General features: G+C 49.4%; 1 protein-coding gene across 1 annotated transcript; it reads left to right on the forward strand.

The window, feature by feature from the left end:
- Nucleotides 1–776: 776 nt before the first annotated feature.
- LOC137757404 (guanine nucleotide exchange factor subunit RIC1-like) lies at nt 777–24080 on the forward strand (the record flags this gene model as incomplete). Its single annotated transcript, XM_068534093.1, has 4 exons — nt 777–897; nt 22596–22717; nt 23198–23421; nt 23675–24080. Coding segments are annotated over exons 1-4 (873 nt in total), but the record flags the coding sequence as incomplete, so codon positions are not given.
- Between the last annotated feature and the right edge of the window lie 314 nt (nt 24081–24394).

Here is a 24394-nt window from a genome sequence, read left to right on the forward strand (position 1 = left end):
GTGCGTAAGAGTTATGGACATCTATAGTATATGCATATCTGTGTAAAAGATCTTTTATGAATATGTTGTATGTACATATATAACACACATGTGTATTTGGATGTTGGTACATACAGGAAATTTATATATACAATGTATACTTTATATATTATGTATTATATACACACATATATGTATTGTGTATTTTATGTATGTATAAAATACATGAACTTACATACACACATATCATATACACATGTATCTATGTATGTGTGTCTGTACCTCTATTTGTATATAAACATATCCATAGCTGTATGTGTATGTACATGTACGGATATGTCTATAAATGCATACACTCTTGGGTACTCATATAGGTGCATGGAGTGGAGAGTATTTGCTATAGATACGTGATGCACATTTTAACGTATGGGCTGTGTAGAGAGGGACAGGGAGAGAGGGGGGAGAAGCTCTTCAGACGCGGACGCCACCCCCCGCAAGCAACATGATTATTTCGCAGCATTTGTTTCTGTCCAGATCTCAGCGCCAACATCTCCCCAGCTGGCGTTTCCCCCAAGCAGCCCTCGGCCCAGGTGTGTAGCAGGTGATCGCAGGTCCTTACGAGAGGACCACGGGGCCCTGCAGTCGAGAGGAGAGCTCTCCCCTCGGGCTTCGCTCCCTATCATGCACGTGCGCGTGACGTTTGGGGACAGAGGGCCCCTGGGATCCCCGCGCCTCTGCCCGAGGTCTTTGCAGGGAGAAGACGGCCGCCCGGGTGGGAGGCCTGGCTCTAGTACAAGATGCCGCGGGGTCAGCCGCAGGGAACCCGCCCCCAGCTCCACGGGGCGCGGAACACGGCGTCCGCTGGGCCGGGCTGCGCTCAGGCCTCCCGACGGCGGATGCTTGACCGCCAGGCGGCAGGTCAGAGGTCACGGGGATGGCTGCGCACGGCTGGACGTGAGGGACGGGAGCAGCCGACCGTGCGTGGTCAGCTGAGCGCCCAGCAGCGGGGAGACCCCTGGGACACCCAGGCCACTGCCCCTGCCGGCCCCTGAGCGGACAGAGGCTCCTTCCCTGCGATACAGGCCACGTGCTCCCGTGAGCCCATAAACGCCCCAGGGACGTGGCCCAAGAGGTACCAGATTTGGTGGACTTTATAAAATGCTTGTCGAACAGACCCAGGACAGGGCAGTTGAAATAAAGTTGAAGAGTTTAGGAAACCACCCGGATCAGTGTTTCTCTCACACACCCGTGTGCACGCGTGAATGCCCTGGGGGTCTTGCTAAAATGCAGGTTCTGGTGCCGTTGGTCTGATGAGGTCAATGGTCAGCATTGCTTGAAGGCTCCTCCGCCCCGGGGATGTCAGGGCCGCTGCTGCAGGACCACGGCAGGAAGGAGCTGACCGCTGGATGCAGAGTGACCGCCCAGTGGTAGCCAAGGAGCTTCTAGAACCCTCCTGGCTTCCTCGGTTCTCTGCAAACCTGCCCGCTGGATCACCTCCGCGTTGTCTTGTTGCTTTTGTCCGCCAATTATGTTCGGCCAGTACGCTGGCTTTACCCTCGATTACACCCCACTCATTCCCCTCCGTCGTCAAGGTCTTTGTACCAATCAGGTTACTACCAAGGGAGCTACGAGGTGCCAGGGCACCCTGCAAGGGACAGAGGACTGGGAGCGCCATCTATGTCCTTCTGACCCCAAACTCCCCAAGACCACAGCCCCTCCATCTGCCCCCTGCAGTGTCCTGTGCTGGCCTTCCAGAAAAGAGACCAGACCACGGAGTGGAGGCACAGTGAGGTTTCGTGTTCCGAGCTGCACTCGGCTCTGTAAGCGCTTGGCGGTCAGCACCCAGCCGACACGAGGTGATAGGAAACACAGTTCAAAAGGAAGGGAGGAAGGAGAGGTGTCTTCATCCTTAGGCAAATCGTTTCAACAGTCACTGTTGGACGTTCATCATATACACACAGATGGTGCTTTCCGGAGAAAAACCCATTGAAAATCTGACTAATAGTTTTCTGTGCAGTATGGGTTTTTTTCTTTTCTTTTATCCTAATCACATTTTAGCATTGTATGGTCATGGCAGCATCATATAAAGGTCCAATCAGTGTCTGCCTTTGACATTAGACTCCTGTGGTCAGACATTCCAAGTCTGACACAGAAGAACAGTGAACCTCAAAAAGGCAGGGACTGTACCAGTTTACTGGTCTGTAACTGACATGTAAATTGACCACGCATTTGAATGACAGGTATAATAAAAAGGACTTACGGGGACCGATCTGAATGCAAAAGTTCCAAGCATACTGAAAAACAAACAAACCAAAAAAAAAAAAAAAAAAAAATCAGTTCTGAGTGAAAGCAAGGTAGATAATTTACTCTGACCCTGCTATTGTCAACTGTGAACTGCAGTAACTGGCCCAAAGCTGCAGGTCAGGGATGTGTGATGCCCACCTGAGCCAGGTGTGGATGGAGCAGGGCCTGTCATCACAGGGCTCACCTGGGCCAGGTGAGTTCAACATTGACCATTGACTCATGAACATGCACTAGGAGGACACAGCGTTTAAATCGAGCCCAGAGAATCGTTTCATACACACACGCCAGCAAAACAGCCTCAGATCAGAAATGAGAACCGAATAAAACTAAATGTGCCCCTCCAATTAACTGCTTTAACCCGCTAATTGCATGAACCCAAATTAGTTGGCTATAAAAAATAACAATAGCCCATTTCACCTTGTAGGAGCTAAATTACTTGTTTCTCCCCACAAACCATATCCATGGATTATACCCATTAATTTTTTTTTCTATTTTTATATACTGGAAGGTCCTAGAAATGAGGGTTAAGAAACAAACCTCCAGGGTTTAGGTCTGGCTTAAAATTAAGTGAATTCTGTTCATCATCAGCAGTTTTTCCCAAATTACAAAGGTGTAATTGCATCTCAGCATTTAGCACTAACTTCCACCTTCTGTGTAGGTTCATCTGTGTCTGCTGGGGAGAAGTGGGCCGGACAGAAAGGCGGGAGCAGGAGATGGTGACTCATGTGAGTGACGACAGCCAGTGGGCGAGGCAGCCTGGGCACAGGGACACATAGATGAGACGTAGATGTAGATATAGATGCACATAGATGATAGGGGTGTGGGTATCCGTACAGGTGTACATAGATAACATAGCGATAAGAATATATAGATATAGACATGATAGAGAGAGATACAGCTGTAGATATAGAGATGATTAGAGACAGTGATAAAGGTATAGATTATGTATAGATATATCATGTGGATATAGATGCACATAGATGATGGGGTGTGGGTATCTGTACAGGTGTACATATATAACATAGTGATAAGAATATATAGATATAGACATGATAGATAGAGATACAGCTGTAGATATAGAGATGATTAGAGACAGTGACAAAGGTACAGATTATGTATAGATATATGATGTGGATATAGATGTATAGATACATGATACAGGTATAGATTACACGATACAGTCGACTCTCTGTATCCACGGATACGGAGGGCCGGCTGCACCACACCATTTTCTATAAGGAACTTGAGCACCTGTGGATTTCGTGGGAGTCCTGGAACCAATCCCCTGTGGAAACAGAGGGACAACTGTATATACATATAGATACAGATACCGATATAGAGGTACATACAGACGTAGATGTAGATATAAATACACGTATAGATATCTAGTTGATATAGATATATACAAGTAGGTATAGATGTAGGCATAGATATGATATAGATCTACACATATACATATATAGAAGCTATAAATATAGGTACAAATATATAGATACAGATGGTATAGATATAGATGTAGATAGGATATAGATATGTAGATGATATAGATGTAGCTACGACACAGATATAGAGATATAAATGTATAGATGATATCAGTACAGATATACAGACACAGATGATATTCACAGAGCAGTATAGACAACGGGGCTTGCACGTGGATTAGACAAGGGATTCCCGCACAGCTATAAGAAAGGGCAGACGCCCCAGAGAACAAGGACAAAGCACAAACGGCCCCTACCCACAGGAGGACGTCGGAGCGGCCAATGAGCTCAGGAAAACGTATTCAACACCGTTTGTTCTCAGGGACGCGGGGACGGAGACCCCAGTGAGATTCCAGAGCCTGCCTTAGCGAGCCGCTAAGTGAGGACCACGCCCTGCCCTGTTGCTGTTTACCTCTTAGTGCACTTAGACGAGCGCATGGGCGCTACCTCCTAACAGGCCACTGCTGTGGAAACCACAGGCCACCGGACGACACCATGAGTGTGCTGTGGGCCGGGAGGGGTCCGCCCACCAGCACAACATGATGGGGAGGCCCAAGGGCCCTCCAGACACACCATCACAATTAGCCTCAAAACCGCATTTGTTTGCTGGGGCTGCCATAACTAATTACCAAACCAGGCGGCATAAAACCACAGACCTCCATCCTCCCCCATCCCGGGGACCAGACGTCTGAGGTCAAGGTGTCCCAGGGCCGGGCTCCCTCCAGAGCCTCCAGGGGAGGGTCCTTCCCGCCTCTTCCAGCTTCTGGGGGCTTCATCTGCTCCCACGGTGTTCTCCCTGTGTGTGTGTCTGAGCCCACATTTCACGTTTTTATGGGCCAGGCAGGACACCAGTCATACTGCATTAGGGTCCACCCTCCTCCAGGATGACCTCATCTTAACTAATTACGTCTGCACCGACCCTATTCCCAAATACAGATACATTCTGAGGTCCTGGGGGTTAAGACTTCAACCCGTGAATGTGGGGAGGGATGGACACCGTTCAGCCCATCCCAGATCCTTTGCCTGGAGCCCCAGGATGGAGCATAGGTAAACATGAAGCAGGTGGTCTCCCACGGGGGAGCAAGGAGCCTCCCTGCCCCATCCAAGAAGAAGGGGGCTCCTGGGACCCCATCCGTGCCAAGACTCCCCAAGACTCCCCCCTGGCCTGCAATGCTGCGATTCCACGAGACAGACAACTGTTTACAGTCGGATGCCCTTTGAGAAGCTGTTTCCATTCTGCTATTGCTTAGGGCATGTTTCCAGAAAAAGGAACTTAAGGCCATCGTGGTCATCTACTTGTGTGGACCCTGGGGAGGCACGGCCATTCGAGCCACAGAGCTCTACGTGCATGGACCGGTTTTAGAGAGACCCCCGGGTTGCCTGCATTAATATCCCGCTCCTCTTGCCTGTTCCGTAAACACAGGGACGGCCGCAGCACAAATTAAGGCGTCAGTAAATTCTGCTTCTACGATTTGTGGAATAAACAGGGTTGAAGCTCTTGCATAAATGAATCAACACAAGCTCTCAGAACCGCAGCTGAAGCCGCCCCGTTAGTGTCGATCTGCAAAAGCGGGTAAGCCGCGGAAGACCCAGCCAGAGTCGGAGAACGCTGGAACGGAGGAAGAAACTGTGAGCACACCACCCCGCTGTGTGTTCTTCCCGTTTGGGAGCTTGCTTTGGCTTTTAAAGTCGCTGTCACACCGTGGGTTGGGCCACTCGGATTCATTTTGAGCTGGGGTGGCCCAGCATGACTTCAGGGGGGGAGGGCTGAGCAAGCTGGTGACAAAGAGTTCCTCCTCGGTTTAGAAGCACATGATCCCTTCCGACCATGACCTGCAGCCTCCTTGCACCGGGGCCATCGGCTGAGCGCCAGCCGTGTTCTCGGTGGCGCTGAGAGCAGAGCAAGCACCTCCCCATTTCATCTTCATTCTGGCCCCACGAGGTAGGGGGTGCCACCTCGTTTTCACAGATCAGGGCACCCAGGGCTGTGGGTGCTGCACGGAAGCTTGTCAGGATTGGGAGGCTGGCGGCTGACAAGAGTGGAACCAGGTTTGGCCGATGCCAGGGGGCATCTGGTAGCTGCTGGCTTCGAGAGAGTGGCTGGGGAGGTCACAGGGCGTACCTGGGTTATCCACGCACTACAGGGAAACAGAGGGCCACCAACCTGCCCGGAGTGAGGGGGGCAGTGCAAGGGACACCACCCTGTGGGCAGAGACACCTTTGTCCTTAGAGGCGGCTTCCTTTTCAAACGGAAGCATGAAAGTAACAGGCACCCAGCCCCGAACGCAGGACCCTGTAGATGATGTGTGCCATCCGAGGGCTCTCTTTAGACAACAAAAATCTCAATTTCCTTTTGTGGGAAATAAACCTGACCTGGGTGCACGCGGAGGAGATGCCTATTTCAATGTTTCCGAAGGGCTGTCTTCGCCAGCCCCAGCTGGAAGGCTGCCAGGGTGTCCCATAGGGCAGCAGGGCAGGCGACGGCAGCGGGCAGCCCCAAGTGCGTGCTGGCAGGTTGACCTGCCCCAGGAGGGGGCTGCTGACAAAGGAGAACCCTGGGAGAGCTGAGACACTTCTGAGGGTCCAGGGAAAGAAGCGTGTGTGTGTGTGTGTGTGTGTGTGTGTGCCTGCGTGCGTGTGCTATTTCCTCCTCCATTATGGAGAGAAGGGGGAGAGGTTAGATTAGAAAACTTCAATTAAGCCTTTAAAAAGACCATCTGCTGAACGGTGACTGGGGTTTCATGTAAACAAAATGCCTGTGCTGGTTACAAACAAATGATCTTATCTATTGTATTGTGTTACAAATTAAAATTAAATTAAGCCACCTACATGGTACCTTGGCTGCATCTTCAATTTCTGGCGGATCTGAGCTGTGCTCTGCACGTATTCAAACCGGCCTGATGAGCCCTCATTATCTCTGTAGGAGCATTACTTACTGTGCACAGCATAATCAAAGCCTGGGGGTACGTATTAATTATCCTTTTGAATAGTGATGAAATTTTAAAAAGATCTCCTTTAGGCTCACATCATCAGCAGATGAAACAAAGGCGGACACAGCTTGTGCGCAGAGACTCACATGTGTTTTTACATCTGTTCGGGATATTTCAATTTGAAGCTCAACAAGCGGAGACTGGGATTAAAGAAGAAGATGGGGGGTGGGGGGGAGAGAAAGAATAAAGTATAAAATCCTGCAATAACAAATAGACTCCTCGTTAGTTCATCAACCAGGGAGGAAAATGAGTTTCCTCCCCGGAAAATGCACCGTTGCTTTATGAAGTGTCCATAACGACTGTGATACAAATGCAAGAGTCGTGCGTGCACGTGGAGGCGAGGGGGCAAGGAGTCCACCTGTTACCTCCAGACACCCGCTTAGCTCTTTTTTTTTTTTTTTTTGAATTTATTTATTTATTTATGGCTGTGTTGGGTCTTCATTTCTGTGCGAGGGCTTTCTCTAGTTGCGGCGAGTGGGGGCCACTCTTCATCGCGGTGCGCGGGCCTCCCACTATCGCGGCCTCTCTTGTTGCGGAGCACAGGCTCCAGACGCGCAGGCTCAGTAATTGTGGCTCACGGGCCTAGTCGCTCCGCGGCATGTGGGATCTTCCCAGACCAGGGCTCGAACCCGTGTCCCCTGCATTGGCGGGCAGACTCTCAACCACTGCGCCACCAGGGAAGCCCCCGTTTAGCTCTGGAGCCTGCAAACCAGGGCAGCTCCCGATGCCTTCCGAAGGTGAGGTACCAGATTGGCAGGCTCCGTCGGCGGACTTTGTAATCTAACCTGAAGGAGCATGCAACTAGTGTACAGCAGCAGAAACGAACACAACGTTGTAAAGCAATTATACTCCAGTAAAAAAAAAAAAAAAAAAAAAAAGAATTAAAAAAAAAAGAATGCAACTATGAGGGCGCAGAAAGAGAAGGGTCCCCGCTGCGTGAGACAGTTTGGGTGATGGGGGAGAGGTCTTTGCAAGTTGAGAGGATATTTCACGGAGTTCTCTCCATTGGGGTAGAGGTTGGCAGAGATGCAACCAGATGCCCTGCAGACCGAACTTGTCAGCGTTGGGTTGAAATGTAGGGCCTTGCATGAAACCCTTGACGCTTACAAGTACCGATTTGCTTTCCATACCCTGTTTAAAGTCGTACAGAGGGTGTCGTGAAACGCCCACACCAGGAGGGTTTTTTGGAAAGATCTTCCAGAAATTGAAACGTAATCAAAAACCATTTGAGCTGTGATACAGCTGTATGACTGAAAGCGTCTTTGAAAAGGCATTTGACACACAATGCCGCCTTACATCCCTAGGCATGATGACAGCTTAACCCCAAAATATAGTTTAAAAAAAAATCAGTGTCATTTTTTAAAAATCTCTGTACCTGTTTTTCTGGACAATTGGAGATGAAATAGTTCCCCCCATTGATAGGGTAACCACGATTTAAACTAGAATCAAAATGGTGTGAAAAGAATTTAATGAAAATAATATTGTTTGGATGTGGGATGTAATCCTACTGATGTAGCAAAATTACACGCTCCTATGAGCAGCATGGCCGAGCTGAGAACAGTGAGGTAAGCCCTGTTACGCACCTCCACTGTGTGCTGGCTGTCAAGTGGCATTTTTGCCCACTCTGGGTAAAATCCAACTGGGATGTCTTCATGGAGGAATCGGGGGGGACATGGCCCATGTCCATGGCTAAGTGAGGGAGAGACAGGAGGGATGCAGCCACAAGCCCAGGGATGCCTGGAGCCCCCAGAAGCTGGAAGAGGCAGGAAGGACCCTCCCCTGGAGCCTCTGGAGGGAGCGCGGCCCTGGGACACCTTGACCTCAGAACAGGACCTTATTTGGACAAAAGGTCTTTGCAGACGTGATGAAGGGAAGGGTCTGAGATGAGGTCCCCCTGGATGAGGGTGGCCCTACATCCAATGACAGGGTCCTTACAAGACACAGAAGAGGAGAGACCCAGACACAGAGGAGAAGCCCCGTGAAGACGGTGGCAGAGACGGGAGGGAGGCGGCCACGAGCCCAGGGACGCCTGGAGCCCCCAGAAGCTGGAAGAGGCGGGAAGGACCATCCCCTGGAGCCTCTGGAGGGAGCTCAGCCCCACCCACAAATTGACTCCCAAGTGTTGGTCTCCAGAAATGGGAAAGAACAAATTCCTGTTGTCCTAAGACCTCCAGTTGTGGTCGCTTGTTATGGTCACCCCAGGAAACTCATGGTCTCCAAACAGACTTTGGGAGGAGGGGATGGAGGGGGGATAGATCAAGTCGAGGTGGTTTGACCCCTGAAAACTTTCAGCACAGGGAATGCTTTAGCCACCCAAGCGCACATGTCTCCTGGCCACCCACCCCACCTGACAAATAACCACCTAATGCAACGGGACCTTCTCAGGACCCAAGGCTACCGCATGGGACTATCACCTGCCATCCACCCAGAATCAGAAGAGCAAAGGTTAGGACCTGGGGGATCTGCAGAATCTTCTCCAAACCCCAGTCTGAACTTGTGGTTGGAGAACCATGGGTCAGAGTTCTTGTGCCTTCAAATCTGGGACGTTCATTTGCTTTACATAGAGAAACACTGGTTCTAACCCGTCACTTTGTAGATGAGGAAAACAGGGAGGGAAGCATGGGGTTTCAGTAGGGAGAAATGGATTCATGGTTATTCTAGACCTTCTCAAAACTGACCCATGTTATAGGGCTTACGTTGTAAGTCCCCTGTGTTCTAACCAGCTTATTTTACTCTGTGCAACCCAGTAGATGGCACCAAAAAATAGAATAACATGACTCAGGGTTGGATTCCTCTGTTGAAAACACTCACATTTGTTTACCTTTGGGTATGTCCCTGATTTAGTATTTTTCTGTTTGCTGGTTCGCATACCAATAAGTAGAGCTTTATTGTCTTTTCAAGCATCAGTATATACGATCTCTTTCTTCTCTTTTTCCTCCAAGGATCAAGACCCTGCCCCGCTGGATGGTATGAATATTCTGTACCATCTTCTGTTTATTTATCACTGTTCCCACCTTCACCACTCCGTGGTAGCCTCCACCAGAGCTGGGACCACGACCGAGTGTGCTTACAGATGCGTCCCCGAATCGAGCAGTCAGCTGGTGAATCCGTGGGTGGTCCCGTCATCGTTGCACTGGGAAGACTGAGGACAGAGAGGCAAATCTATCTTCTGCAGCACCGTTCATCTGAAATGCTCCAAGGAATCCTGAGGCTGAAGAGTCAAGATTGACTGTGGTGGGGCAGCAGGGGAGGATGGAGCTGGGAGGAAACAAGCAGATCTCAGCGAAGGACGAAGCATCCGTCTGCCTGTGACGGTCAATCCCTGTACCTTAGGTTCAAAATAGCCCTGGACAAAATAGTCCTGAAGTAGATGTGAATTCACCTAGGGCCTAGATCCTAAGCTAAGAACGTCAAATGCATGAGGCATCAAGGTAAGGCTGCCCTACTTTACGTCATCAAGTGAATAGAGGTCTCACAGTGTTCCAGGGTGACCCCAGAACTGACCCCAGTCAGGAGCACAGAGAAGACACAACCTCACAGCTGACCCTATTGAAGTAGACCCAATGGGCACATCTCCTTGGGGGAGGGGTGGTCCCACAGCTGGCCTCAACTACGTGGACCCACTGAGCACATCTCAGCAGGGTGGTCCCACATCTGACCCCACTCCCAACGTGTCATTAGCTGGAAAGCTTCATGGTAGGGAATCTTGTCAAAGGAATGCCCTAAACTTGGGGTCTTCACCTGGGTCCAGAGATGCCCAGAAACATCAGGGGTATCCTGATGTTATAGGGGAATTTTTATGTGTGTCTTTCTAAGAGGAGATCCGTACTTTCATATGATTCTCACAAGGTCTTTATCTAAAGAAGGTTTAGACTTCCTGCCATTGGAAGTTAAGAGAATTTAGAAATGGGGCCTCCCCATGATGAAGGACGGAGGGGACATTTCTTCTAAACCCATCCTTTGGCTGACCCAGCAAGGCAGTGGTCTGGCCATACTGGTGCCTCAATGGCCACGTCCACGGGCCTGCGGCCACATGGCGTTCTTACCGAATGACCCAGGAGACAGAATTCCAGACAATGGTACCCTGTTCGGTTGTACAAAATGGCAGACCCATGGGAAAACGCACCCAGGCCCCAGACTGTGCTCATTCACTCTTCCCTGTTGAAACGTCGTTGAAACTCACTCTGATGATCTCTTGAAATGACCAGATTTATTTTTTTTATATACTGCCTTGATTTTTTTTTAATTGTTTCTTTTGCTTCCAGGCTGAAATTTTATGCCTTATTTCAGCCTACAGCGGATTTTAACAGCTGAGTTATAAGCCCCTAAAAATAGGGTTCTTCAGCCAAAGTGCTGACACCACTTTATCTCCTAAGGAATGAAGGTGGCACAGCTATAATTAAAAGGACCCAGAGTACTCTGTCTTTGACTAACCTAAATAGCTATCAGGTTAACTTAAAATAAAGTTTCTCTGCATTACGGAAGGCTGCAGGACATAGAAACCGTGTTCTTCCCTGCAACCAAAACGGATTACCCAATTCCGATGATAGGTGAAGAAAAGCAAGGTTGTCTGTGGGTTTCAAAATGACACTAATAAAATATTCTTTGAAAATGCATGGAGACTGGACAGCAGATGGGGAAACGGGCCCTGCAGAACCCGTGCAGAAACGGCTAAGATGATTCTCTCCGCGTCATCCAAAGGCAGTTGTCTTGAAAGAGGTTTCAGCCGTGCTGTTTGATGGCAGGTGTAGCTGTTAATGCTTAAATTGGATATTGGGTAATAAAAATAAACATTTCCCCTCCTGTATCTCTTTTTTTTTTTTTCAAGCGCCATAGCTATTTTTTTCTCTCTCTCTTCTGGATCTGATCTTGCGGTGATTTCTTCAGCCTGTGAGAATGAGAGCATCCGGGATGATTTTTCATGTTCATTTTTGCTTAATAATATTTTCTTCTTAAATTTCGTTGGATGCCTTGATAAAAGCCCTCCTGCATTATAACTTAGGTTTTATGACTTCCCTTCGCCATTGTTCCCACGTTCACTCTGAGTTTTTCTTTCTTTTTTCTTTCTCTCTTTCTTCCTTCCTTCCTTCCCTCCTTCCCTCCTTCCTTTCCCTCTCTCTCTCTCTCTCTCTCTCTCCCCTGATTTGGGCTTGCTTCTCTCTTAGCTCCTGATTTCGAATACACTGTTAGGAAAAGAGGTTTTCCAAAGCTGGTAAAATAAGACACATCTTGTTTTTTATTTCATGTGGATAAATTGATCTCTGGGATGTTCTCTGTGGATACTTTTCTTCTGAATACGAAGGATGGGTGAGCCCTAAGATGGGGTGTTGAAAAAAGAAGAAAGGGAGAAAGATGGAAATTTCATCCTTAGCCCAGAGGAAGCAGAAGAAGTAGGAGAAACAATAAAATCAATGCAACTGTTCTTGGAGATGTAAAGGTTTCCACCCCACCAACATCATCATCATCAACATCATAATCATCACCATCATCACCATCGTCATCACCACCTTCATCACCATCAACACCACCATCACTACCATCACCATCACCACCATCATCACCACCATCATCACCATTATCATCTTCACCATCATCACCATCACCACCACCTTCATCACCATCATCACCACCATCACTACCATCACCATCACCACCATCATCACCACCATCATCACCATTATCATCTTCACCATCATCACCATCACCACCACCTTCATCACCATCATCACCACCATCACTACCATCACCATCACCACCATCATCACCACCATCATCACCATTATCATCTTCACCATCATCACCATCACCACCACCTTCATCACCATCAACACCACCATCACTACCATCACCATCACCACCATCATCACCACCATCATCACCATTATCATCTTCACCATCATCACCATCACCACCACCTTCATCACCATCATCACCACCATCACTACCATCACCATCACCACCATCATCACCACCATCATCACCATTATCATCTTCACCATCATCACCATCACCACCACCTTCATCACCATCAACACCACCATCACTACCATCACCATCACCACCATCATCACCACCATCATCACCATTATCATCTTCACCATCATCACCATCACCACCACCTTCATCACCATCATCACCACCATCACCATCACCAACGTCATCACCACCATCATCACCATTATCATCTTCACCATCATCACCACCGTCACCATCATCATCACCACTGCAACAACAATATAATGACCATCTACATGAATTTGGAGCAGATTCTTCAGTTCCCGTGTGGCTTTCCAGGTTTCAAAGCTGAGTGTTCTGAGACCCCCCTTCTGAGAAACCCTGTAGCTCTGGATACCTCTCATCCCAATTTCTGGTGCTAGTCATCATTCAGAACTGCCCCTGGCTGCTGCCTTCTGAGCCTGGGGTGGGGGCGGGGGGGGGGGTCCTGGTTCAGTCTTTCCTACAGGATGATGGAAATTTAACAAGGTTTGGTGGGTTTTGACTTTTTACTGTTTTTGCACACAGCGTCTCAGAATTTTGGGAAGTTGATGACCTGGCAGGTTGTGAACCTTGGAGATGGAGAAATGCCTTCATGCTTTTTATTTCAATAGAGGGTGTGGTTTTGTCCTTGAGCTCAGAGCCAGGCTCCCAGACCATGGAAGCGGTTGCATGTTCAGGCAGAGTCAGCCTCTGCAGGACGGCCAGGAAACCGGGATGTGTGTTCGTCGGATGCCCTCTGCTGGGGGAATCTGAAGCTTCTCTCTCGCTTTCACATCCCTACATCCTGGGCCTTTGGAAGGGATGGTTGCAAAGATCCAGTTGCATGCCTTAAGAGAGGCTGGAGGAGGGGAAAAACCCAGGTGTGGATTGACCCTGAAATTCTACCTGCTGTCAGGACCCACTGAGAATGCAAAGGTAAAGTACAGGGGCTGTTGGTGGTGGTACTGGGAAATTACTTACCCTAAAGGGCACCAAGAGAGAAGGGGTCCGTGCAGGGAGAGATGGTGGTGCTCACACCTAACTCCACATAGCAGCAGACCCCATACCTGCTAGCCACCGAGCCCCTCACCCCGGTCATCCCAGCCCCCATGAATAAGTGGATGGGCTTTACGTTGCTTTCCTAGGGTTGGTGCAAGAACTACTCCAGACACAGTAGCTTAAACACCACACATTTGTCACCTTGCACTTCTAGGGGTGAGAAGTCTCAAAGGGCTAAAGACAAGGGGTAGGCAGGGCTGGTTCCTTCTGGAGGCTCCAGGGGAGAACCCGTCTCCTTCCCTTTCCAGCATTCCCTGGCTCGTGGCCCATTCCTCCATCTTCAGAGCGCACCACTGCACCCTTCTTCCTCTCTTCCCATCTCCTCTATTCTGACCCTCCTGCCTCCCTCATGTGAGGATACCCTGGGAGGACACTTGGTGGATCCAGTATCGTCTCCCGTCTCAGGGTCCTTAGTGACATCTGCAAAGCTGCGTTTGCCCCATAAAGTAACACTCAGAAATTCTAGGGGATCAGGATGTGGACATCCTTGCGGACGTTACTCTGTCCACCACACAGGGACCCGGGTGTGGACGTCTCTGGGGACATTACTCTGTCCACCACACAGGGACCCGGGCGTGGATGTCTCTGGGGACATTACTCTGTCCACCCTACGGGGGTCAGGACGTGGACGTCTCTGGGAACATTATTCTGTCCACCACACAGGGACCCGGGCGTGGACGTCGCTGGGAACATTATTCTGTCCACCACACAGGACCAGGACGTGGATGTCTCTGGGGACATTATTCTGCCCACCACATGGGGGTCAGGACGTGGATGTCTTTGGGGACATTATTCTGTCCACCCTACGGGGGTCAGGACGTGGATGTCTTTGGGGACATTATTCTGTCCACCACGCGGGGGTCAGGACGGGGACGTCGTTGGTGGACATTATGCTGGTCACCACATACATCTCTGAACTGAATGCACCGTCCTCGTTGCCAGATTGACCCAAGGGGACTTCTCTGTCACCCAGGACTCACCATCAGGGGGCTTCGAGACATTGGACAGTGGACACAACCCACCCAAGAAGGGGCTGAGCCAAAGCGGTCAGTGTAGGAAGAGCCGGAGGGCACAGTCGAGGTGGGAACAGGGCTGAGCTGGCCTGGGCACCAATCTGCTCCTAGATCACTGCTCCCACCAGAGCCAGAGCCAGTGTCCGGAAGGTTCCAAGCTTTCACTTCCTTGCCTCAGCGGTTTCCCTACCTCCCCCCGCTCCTCCAAGACCACAGCATTAACGTCCCCAGACATCACGGACACGGGCCATCCCGTGCACGTGCACACATGTACAAATGCATGTTGAAACCAACATGGGAGCAGACCCTTACAGGAAAATCTCCGTGCCAGGCAGAGCGGCAGGTGCAACCCAAGGAGACCCAAGCCCCCTCCTGAACCAAGCACATTCGTCTCTGGGGACCCACAAAACACCCCCGGATTTCAAAGAGCCCTAACAAGCAAGCAAGGGTGCTTATGGGGGGGGCAGGGCCACAATGCTAGGGGGTAGAAGCCTCCCCTTCCAGCTGCAGGTCACCCGAATTCTACTGGGACAGAGGGACAGCTAAATGGCAGGAACACACACCAGAATGCCACCGCGAATAACCAGCAGAGGTAATTCCACTGTGAGTGGAAAACCCTTCTCTTGGCATATAGGGTTAGCCCTGGAAGACTTGAGACCCTGGGAAGAAACATCCTTGTTTCTGATTTGGATCATTTTTATGAGTTTCAGTCGAGTTAATGTTCTGGGCTGTAGGGTTAGGGTTAGGGTTTAATTTCCTTTTCTTTTGTGCATTCGTAATTAAAAATCTGGAGTTAGCAAAAGGACAAAGGAAAGAAACCTCATACCGCCCCTGTTCACGAGGACCCTGAGGAAGGGCATTTTTCCTCTTCTGCGACGGATCAAGTTTAAGTGATATCCACACTTAACCAATAGCCCAGGGGACCCCATCTTCCCTGCAAACGCAGGGCTCTGCCCAGCCTCAGACACACATGGCGAGCACACGCCAGAGACCATCTGAAACGGAGGGCCTGGCTTCTGGGGCCCCGTTTCCCTCTGTGGTACCACGTCCATCTACTTAAGAGTGTTTGACCACTGGCAAGAGAGGAAAAAAAAAAAAAACACTGTTCTGATCTCATATTATATATCACATACTGGTCTTCATGTTTTAAAAGGTAACAAAAATATCCGTAATGTCATACAGGCCAAGCACTCCAGAGAGTTCCACCCCTCAAAATTGACAATGCTGATGTTCTCTTGTAATGGCAGAAAACCACAGCAATGTGGAAAATACCCGTTCTCAGATGGCAGAAGACACAGGGTCCTTTGTGGACGGGGGCAGCCAAGGAGGATTTGGCCGAGCTGTTGGGTGATCTGTTCACAGGTCACGGTGGACACACACGGCTAACCCTGGCCAGAGAGACTTGGATGGTGGTTCTGTCATTTGGGATTTATTTAAACCTTCGGGAGTGGATGTATAGATAGATAGAAGAAGATTGGATGGATGGATGGATGGACAAGAGAGATGATAGATTATTGATAGATAATTGATGATAGACAAACAGATATACATATATCTACATATACATGCATATGATAGATATGTGCATATTGTATACATTATATATCATGTATATTTTAAAGTTTAGTACATATACATACATATATATAGATACATATGCATATATACATATATATACTAAACTTTATAATGTTCAAGTTCAATATATGTGTGTGTATATATATATACAGATAGAAGGATAGATAGATAGATAGGTAGATAGATGATAGGTAGATTGATAGATGTCAGATAGATAGATACATAGAGATAGAGATATATAGTATTAGTCAGGGTTCTCCAGAGAAACAGAACCAACAGGCTATATCATATATGTATAGAAAGTGATTTATTATAAGAAATTGACTCACATGTTTAGAGGCTGAGAAGTCCCACCATCCACCATTGGGAAGCTGGAGACCCAGGAAAGTGGATGGTGTACGTCCCAGTCGAAGGGCAGGAGAAAAACCAATGTTCCAACTCACACAGTCCAGCAGAGAAAACAAATTCTCTCTTCCTTTACCTTTTTCTTCTATACAGGCCTTCGAATGATTAGACAGGGCCCACCTACCCTTGGGAGGGCAATCTGCTTTCCTCAGTCCATTGATTTAAAGGCTTATCTCACCCAGAGACACCATAACAAACACACCCAGAGATCATGTTTAACAAGACACCTGGGCACCCTGTGGGCCAGTCATGTTGACACATAAAATTAACCATCCCCCTCCCACCCCATGTCCCCCAGTCCATTTTCTATGTCTACCCCTTTATTCCTGCCCTGCAACTAGGTTCATCAGTACCTTTTTTTTTTAGATTGGAAAAGGTAGGGAAGCTTCTAAGGCCCCTCAGCTCTTGCCCTCCCTCTGCTGCTGGTTCTGTGGAGGTCGTCTGGGAAATAAAACTTTACTGATGAGGTGGGAAGAGAACACAGGGGAACTATCCAAATCTAATGGAACATGGGTAGATGTTTCTTTCTTCTCCTTCAGAGGATAGGAAAATCTGGGGGACCCCATGATTCAGAGATAGAATAATGTCCCCCGAGATGTGCATGTCCTGATCCCTGTGTGATGGACAGAATAATATCCCCAAAGATGTTTATCCTCTCCCAGTCCTGGAGGCTGGAATCTGAGATCCAGGTGTGGGCAGGGCTGATTCCTCCCGAGGCCTCTCTCCTGGGCGTGTAGACGGCCGTCTTCTCCCTGTGTCCCCACATGGTCGTCCCTCTGTGTGTGTCTGTGCCCTGATCTCCTCTTCTTATAAGGACACCAGCCCTATGGGATCAGGACCCACCCTAGTGACCTCATTGTACGTTCATTCCCTCTTTAAAGACCCCTCCAAATACAGTCACATTCTGAGGTCCTAGGGGTCAGAACTTCAATATAGGAATTTCCGGGGGGGACACAATTCACCCGCTAACAACCAGCATCCATCGCATCTTTGTGATTTGAATCCTTTGTTTCATCAACACCTGTGATCTCGCCAGTGCACCAGTGCGGGGTCCCCAGTGAACAATTTCTAAACTCCGCTAGAAACTTCCCTCCGCTGCTCCAAACACAACCTCACCTCCCTCACCCCTTTGTTGTCTGGCTGAAATCGTGGGCTCATGCAAACCCCCGCCTCACCTGTCCCTCTCTCCATCTCTCTCCCCTTTGGCAAAACTTCCGTCACTTTCATCTGACCCACTCACACATCAGCGCAGCCAACAGCATCTGGAGAAGGGCACTCATCCCCAGCAACCCGTCTCCCTCGGGATTTGTGACTGTGAGCCTGACGGGGTCCTCGCTGGGCATCTCTGTTCTTAACCCACCCCGCCTCTCCATCCCCCCAGTGACATCCCCCCTGCTTCATTCTGGTTGATGCCCTTGCTACCTTTGCTCGGAGAAATCTGAAGGCATCAGAGGGAAGCCCCCCTTGCGCTCACCCACGAATGAGCTTCTGGCCTCACCCACGCTCTGCACATGGGTGGGCCACCGACACTCCTGTCCACACCCACACTCCCTGGGGCAGCAAGCCCTTCTCTCTCCCGATTTGAAGCAAGACCCTGTATTAGTCTCGGTTCTCTAGGGGAAAGAATCAATAGGCGCTAGATATATAGAGATATCAATACAGATGTCAGTAGATATAGATAGCAATAAATAGCTGTAGATAGAGATGTAGATAGATATCGACACATAGATGTAGATGTAGATGATGTAAATATATATCTAGACAGATGTAGATGACATGGAGATGTACATGCGGATGTAGATGTAAATATAGATATACATTTGGATATAGCCATAGATGCAGATGGAGACTTAGATGTACCTGTACCTATAGATGTAGATATAAATAGATATACAGATACATAGACATAGAAGGAGATGGAGACATAGAAGGAGACAGATATGGATGGAGATGGAGATGTAAATAGCCATAGGTACACTATAGATAGATGTAGATGTAGATGAAAAAAGATACACATATAGATATAGATAGATATACATGTAGATGTAGATGTAAATAGATATACATATACATATATAACACATATAGATGCAGATGAGGATGTAGATGGAGATGTACATATAGAAGTAGACGTAGATATAAATAGATATACAGATACATATATATAGATATACATGCAGATGTAGATATAGACGGAAATAGATGTGCATGGAGATGGAGATGTAACTAGATATAAATACACTATATATGTAAACAGAAATAGATGGAGATGGAGATAAAAAAGATACAGATATAGATATAGATAGACATACATGTAGACGTAGATGTAAGTAGATATACATATACATATACATATAGATACAGATGTAGAAGTAGATAGATATACATATAGATATAGGTAGATATAGATGTAGATGTAGAAGTAGATAGATGTAGATATAGATGTAAATAGATATATATGTAGATTTAGATAGATATAGGTGGAGATGTACATGTAGGTGTAGTTGTAGATATAAATAGACATACAAATACATATAGATAGATATAGATGTAGATGTAGATATAGATGGAGGTAGATATGGAGGGAGATGGAGATGTAAATAAACATAGATACACTATAGACAGATGTAGATGTAGATGAAAAAAGATATAGATATAGATAGATATACATGTAGACATATATGTAAATAGATACAGATACAGGTGGAGCTAGATGTAGATGTAGTTGTAGAAGTAGATAGATTTAGAGATCTCTTAAGTATTACAAGGATTGATGCACATGATTATGGAGGCTAAGTCCAAAATCTGAATTCGGCAAGCTGGAGAGCCAATGGTGTAAATGCCAGTCCAAGGAGAAGACAATGTCCCAGGTCAAAGACCATCAGGCACAGAGATCGAATAATCCTCCCCTCTTCTGAATTTTTTTCTAGCCAGGCCTTCAGCTGATTAGACGAGGCCCACCTTGGGGAGGGCAATCTGCTTTCTTCAGTCCGCTGATTCAAAGGTTCATCTCACCCAGGAACACCCAGAATCACGTGTGGCCCAGTGTCCAGGCCCCCCACGGCCCCGCCACATTGACACCTGCAATGAACCCTTGCACGCCCTCTCTGTCCGTCTCTGCTCTTGACTGCATCCTTCCCACAGGCAGAGAAACAGGCTTCTATTTTTCACTTGAAACCAACCTTCTGACCGCTTTCCCCACCAACCACTTCCCTGGGTCTTGGTTCTTCCTTCCAGCAAAGGGGGCTCCCTGTTAAGTAGCTCTCATCCCACCATCTCCAGCTCCCCCATCTCGTTCTCTGTCACCCCCATCCCTGAACACACACACACACACACACACACACACACACACAGAGTCTCACAGCTCTTATCAAGACCCCTGATAATGCCTCGGGACTGTGGAGAAGGATGTCACCTGCCATCTCAGTAAACAAAGGATGCTGCAGCCACCAAGCCCTCAGCCACTGCAGCCGCCCCCAGCTGTGCCCCCTGAGGGGACTCAGCATGGAGTAAAACAGGAAACTGGCCCCAGAGAGCTGAGGTGCAGATCAAAGGAGTGATTTCAATGAGCCCAGACTCTTGCATCTTCCCATACATAGAAAAGCACTAAAATCATTAACTTGAGATGCCTGGTTTTCTTTAATTAACAGTCATGTTTTGATGTTCAGACTACCTGGTCTTTGCTTCAAAAACCCCTAGATGTTCTGGCCCCTCCCTGACCTCTTTGGAGCCATCCCTCAGAGCTTTCTGAGTGGTTGTCTCCAGGACTTGAGTCCTCAGAAGTTCTGCCCAATAAAACAAAATTCTTCCGCGGAGCAACTAAGCCCGTGCGCCACAACTACTGAGCCTGCGCTCTAGAGCCCACGAGCCACAACTGCTGAGCCCACGTGCCACAACTACTGAAGCCCACGCGCCTAGAGCCCGTGCTCTGCAACAAGAGAAGCCACCGCAATGAGAAGCCCGCGCACCGCAACAAAGAGTAGCCCCCACTCGCCGCAACTAGAGAAAGCCCACGCGCCGCAACGAAGACCCAACGCGGCCGAAAATAAATGAATAAAATAAGTAAGTTTAAATAAAAGTAAAATTTTTTTTTTAATTCTTAACTTTTAGGTAGTGCTTTTTTTTTCAGTCACCAGGACATTTCCTTCCTGGACCCAGCAGCAAAGTGGACCCTTGGCTTCCAGAAATCTCCCACCCAACTCTGTTTACGTCTTCCTCCTATCCCTCTGCCTGCACCTGCTCTCTCTTCCGGAATATTCTTCCCCAGGAATCCAGCCACTTTCCAACTCACCCCTTTTCCCAGAGGCCCCCCTATTTCACGAGCAAACAGCTTACACACACCCGCCGTCCTTCCGAACCGTATTTCCATAGCCCTTACACCGTTTTTAACACACCATATAATTTCCTTATTTGTTATGGAGGGTGCTTATCCCCCCTACAACGGTATCAGTTTCACGAGAAGGAGCGTCTTTGTTCTGTTGACTCCAAGCCGCCGGGCCCACGATGAGGACCCAACGCCCGTGGACAGAGCGGAGTGGGTGGGGGAGTGAGTGAGTGGGTCCTTCCACGCTGCGGGGCACCCTCTTTTGAGCCCTTCGGAGCTGACGACCTCACCCGTCTTTGGTGGGGCACGACCAGCCTCGCGCTCTAAACCTGCTTTCCCAGACCGCCTTTGCTTTCGACGAAGGCGATATATTAACCCGGTCCTATGCTCTGCCTCTTTCAACCTATTCAACTGCATTTGTTCCTAATGGGAGACAGAGAGGTCCCCAGACGGCCGGGCCCTCTGCGCGCTTGCTGGCATCTGTTGGCAGATCGAGGCCTGATGAAGTGCTAATCGGATACAGTGCAGGCAGAAGGGGCCTCCGACATTTCTGGGTCACGTCTGTGTAATGTACGGCCCTGATCTGTGGGGCTTTCATGCGGCGCTCTGCAGGCACGCGTGTCACCCCGCCGGCCTCTGCCCCGACCCTGGCCGGACCCTTGGAACGTCTGAGGCTGATTTCCTCAGTACAGAGCACCTTGGGGCTGCCCACGCTCCCTGCCTGGAGAGGAAAGCTGCTGGGCTGTGGGTGCATTTGAAGTGCTTCATCGTCTGCCTTCCTGATTGTCTTGCCCTTTCTCCCACGTTTGCACGGAAAGAGAAGCTACAGAAAGTTTCTGGGAAGCTCGGGTGCCCGCGTGTGCCTACATCCAGGCCAGGCATCCCACCCATCCCTCGTGGGGAGGGGACCAGGAAACCGTGCTCTTTGCAGGATGGTGGTGCCACCTGCTTCTTCCAGATTATCCCGGAAGTGGGAAGGGAAGAAGGGTTGGGATCAAGACCTGAAGGCCGGGCTCCATGTCTGCATCACGTTTGTTCACGCGTGAGCTCCTGTGGGGCTTCCCCTGTGTCCCTGAGAAGTTAACGGTCGTGGAAGCCGAGGGGCAGGACAGATTGCAACGGCCCCTTTGGAAACCGATTTTACTCCCCCAAGGCTGTCAAACCCTCTGTGAATGAAATATCAGGCTGCTCAAGGGTGAAATGGGTGCAGGAGTATCCAACCTGCTCCTGCAGTAGGTGTGTTCTGGGATGTTTAATTTTAATAAAATTCGTGTTTTTCAAGTGCACTTCTTTTTGTAAAGTTGTGGTAAAATATTTATAGCATCGATTTTACCATCTTTGCTATGTTTAAGTGCATAGCTCAGTGGCATTAAGTACATTCACCCTGTTGTACAACCGTCCGAATCATCCAGCCCTATAACTCTTTCATCTTCCCAAACTGAGACTCTGCCCCCATGAAACACTCATGCCCCATCCCCCTCCCCAGCGCCTGGGCCCCAACTTCTACTTTCTGTCTTTATGAATCTGACTATTCCAGGGACCTCCTACAAGTGGAATTACAGTGTTTCTCCTTCTGTGTCTGCTTCTCTCACTGAGCATTGTGTATTCAAGGTCCGTCCACATCGTAGCCTGTGTCAGAGCTTCACTCCTTTTCATGACTGAGTCATATTCCACTGTATGGGTGGACCCCATGCTGTTCATCCATCCATCCATTCATCCATCCACCCACCCACCCGTCCACCCGTCCACCCGTCCACCCATCCATCCATCCACCCACCCGTCCACCCGTCCACCCGTCCGTCCACCCGCCCACCCGTCCGCCTGTCCGCCCACCCGCCCACCCGCCCATCCGTCCACCCGTCCACCCGTCCACCCGCCCACCCATCCATCCATCCACCCATCCACCCATCCACCCATCCACCCACCCATCCACCAATCCATCCATCCATCCATCCATCCATCCACCCATCCACCCATCCACCCATCCACCCATCCACCCACCCATCCACCAATCCATCCATCCATCCATCCATCCATCCACCCATCCACCCGTCCATCCACCCACCCGTCCATCCGTCCATCCATCCATCCATCCACCCATCCACCCATCCACCCATCCACCCACCAATCCATCCATCCATCCACCAATCCATCCATCCAACCATCCACCCATCCACCCATCCATCCACCCATCCACCCATCCACCCATCCACCCACCCACCCACCCACCCACCCACCCATCCACCCACCCACCCACCCACCCACCCATCCACCCACCCATCCACCCATCCACCCATCCACCCACCCACCCATCCACCCATCCAACCATCCATCCATCCATCCATCCATCCACCCATCCACCCATCCACCCATCCACCCATCCATCCACCAATCTGTCCATCCGTCCATCCGCCCACCCGCCCACCCGTCCACCCGTCCACCCGTCCACCCGTCCATCCGTCCACCAGTCCATCCGTCCACCAATCCATCCGTCCATCCACCCATCCACCCATCCACCCGTCCATCCATCCACCAGTCCATCCATCCACCAATCCATCCATCCATCCACCCATCCACCCATCCACCCATCCATCCATCCACCCATCCACCCATCCACCCATCCACCCATCCATCCATCCACCCACCCACCCATCCACCCATCCATCCATCCATCCACCCATCCACCCATCCACCCACCCATCCACCCATCCATCCACCCATCCACCCATCCACCCATCCATCCATCCATCCATCCATCCACCCATCCACCCATCCACCCACCCACCCATCCATCCATCCATCCATCCATCCATCCACCCATCCACCCATCCATCCTTCCACCAATCCATCCATCCATCCACCCATCCACCCACCCATCCATCCATCCACCCACCCACCCACCCATCCATCCACCCATCCACCCATCCACCCAGCCACCCATCCATCCACCCATCCATCCATCCACCCATCCATCCATCCACTCATCCATCCATCCACTCATCCATCCATCCACCCACCCACCCATCCATCCCTCCACCCATGGACACTTGGGTTGCTTCCACATTTTAGCTATTGTGAATAACACTGCTATAGACACAGGTGTACGGATATCTGCTTCAAAGTGTCTGTTTCGGATTCTTTTGAATATAAAAAAAGAGGAAGTGGTGAAGCATAGGGTCATTCTGTTTAATTCTTTTTCAGGAATTACCATACTCTTTTCCACAGCACTTTCTGTCCTGACTGTGTTTTATTAGATTTCTTCCTTGGCACCCCTAAGATCAAACA

The sequence above is a fragment of the Eschrichtius robustus genome, chromosome X, assembly GCF_028021215.1.
Source record: "Eschrichtius robustus isolate mEscRob2 chromosome X, mEscRob2.pri, whole genome shotgun sequence".
NCBI lineage: Eukaryota > Metazoa > Chordata > Mammalia > Artiodactyla > Eschrichtiidae > Eschrichtius > Eschrichtius robustus.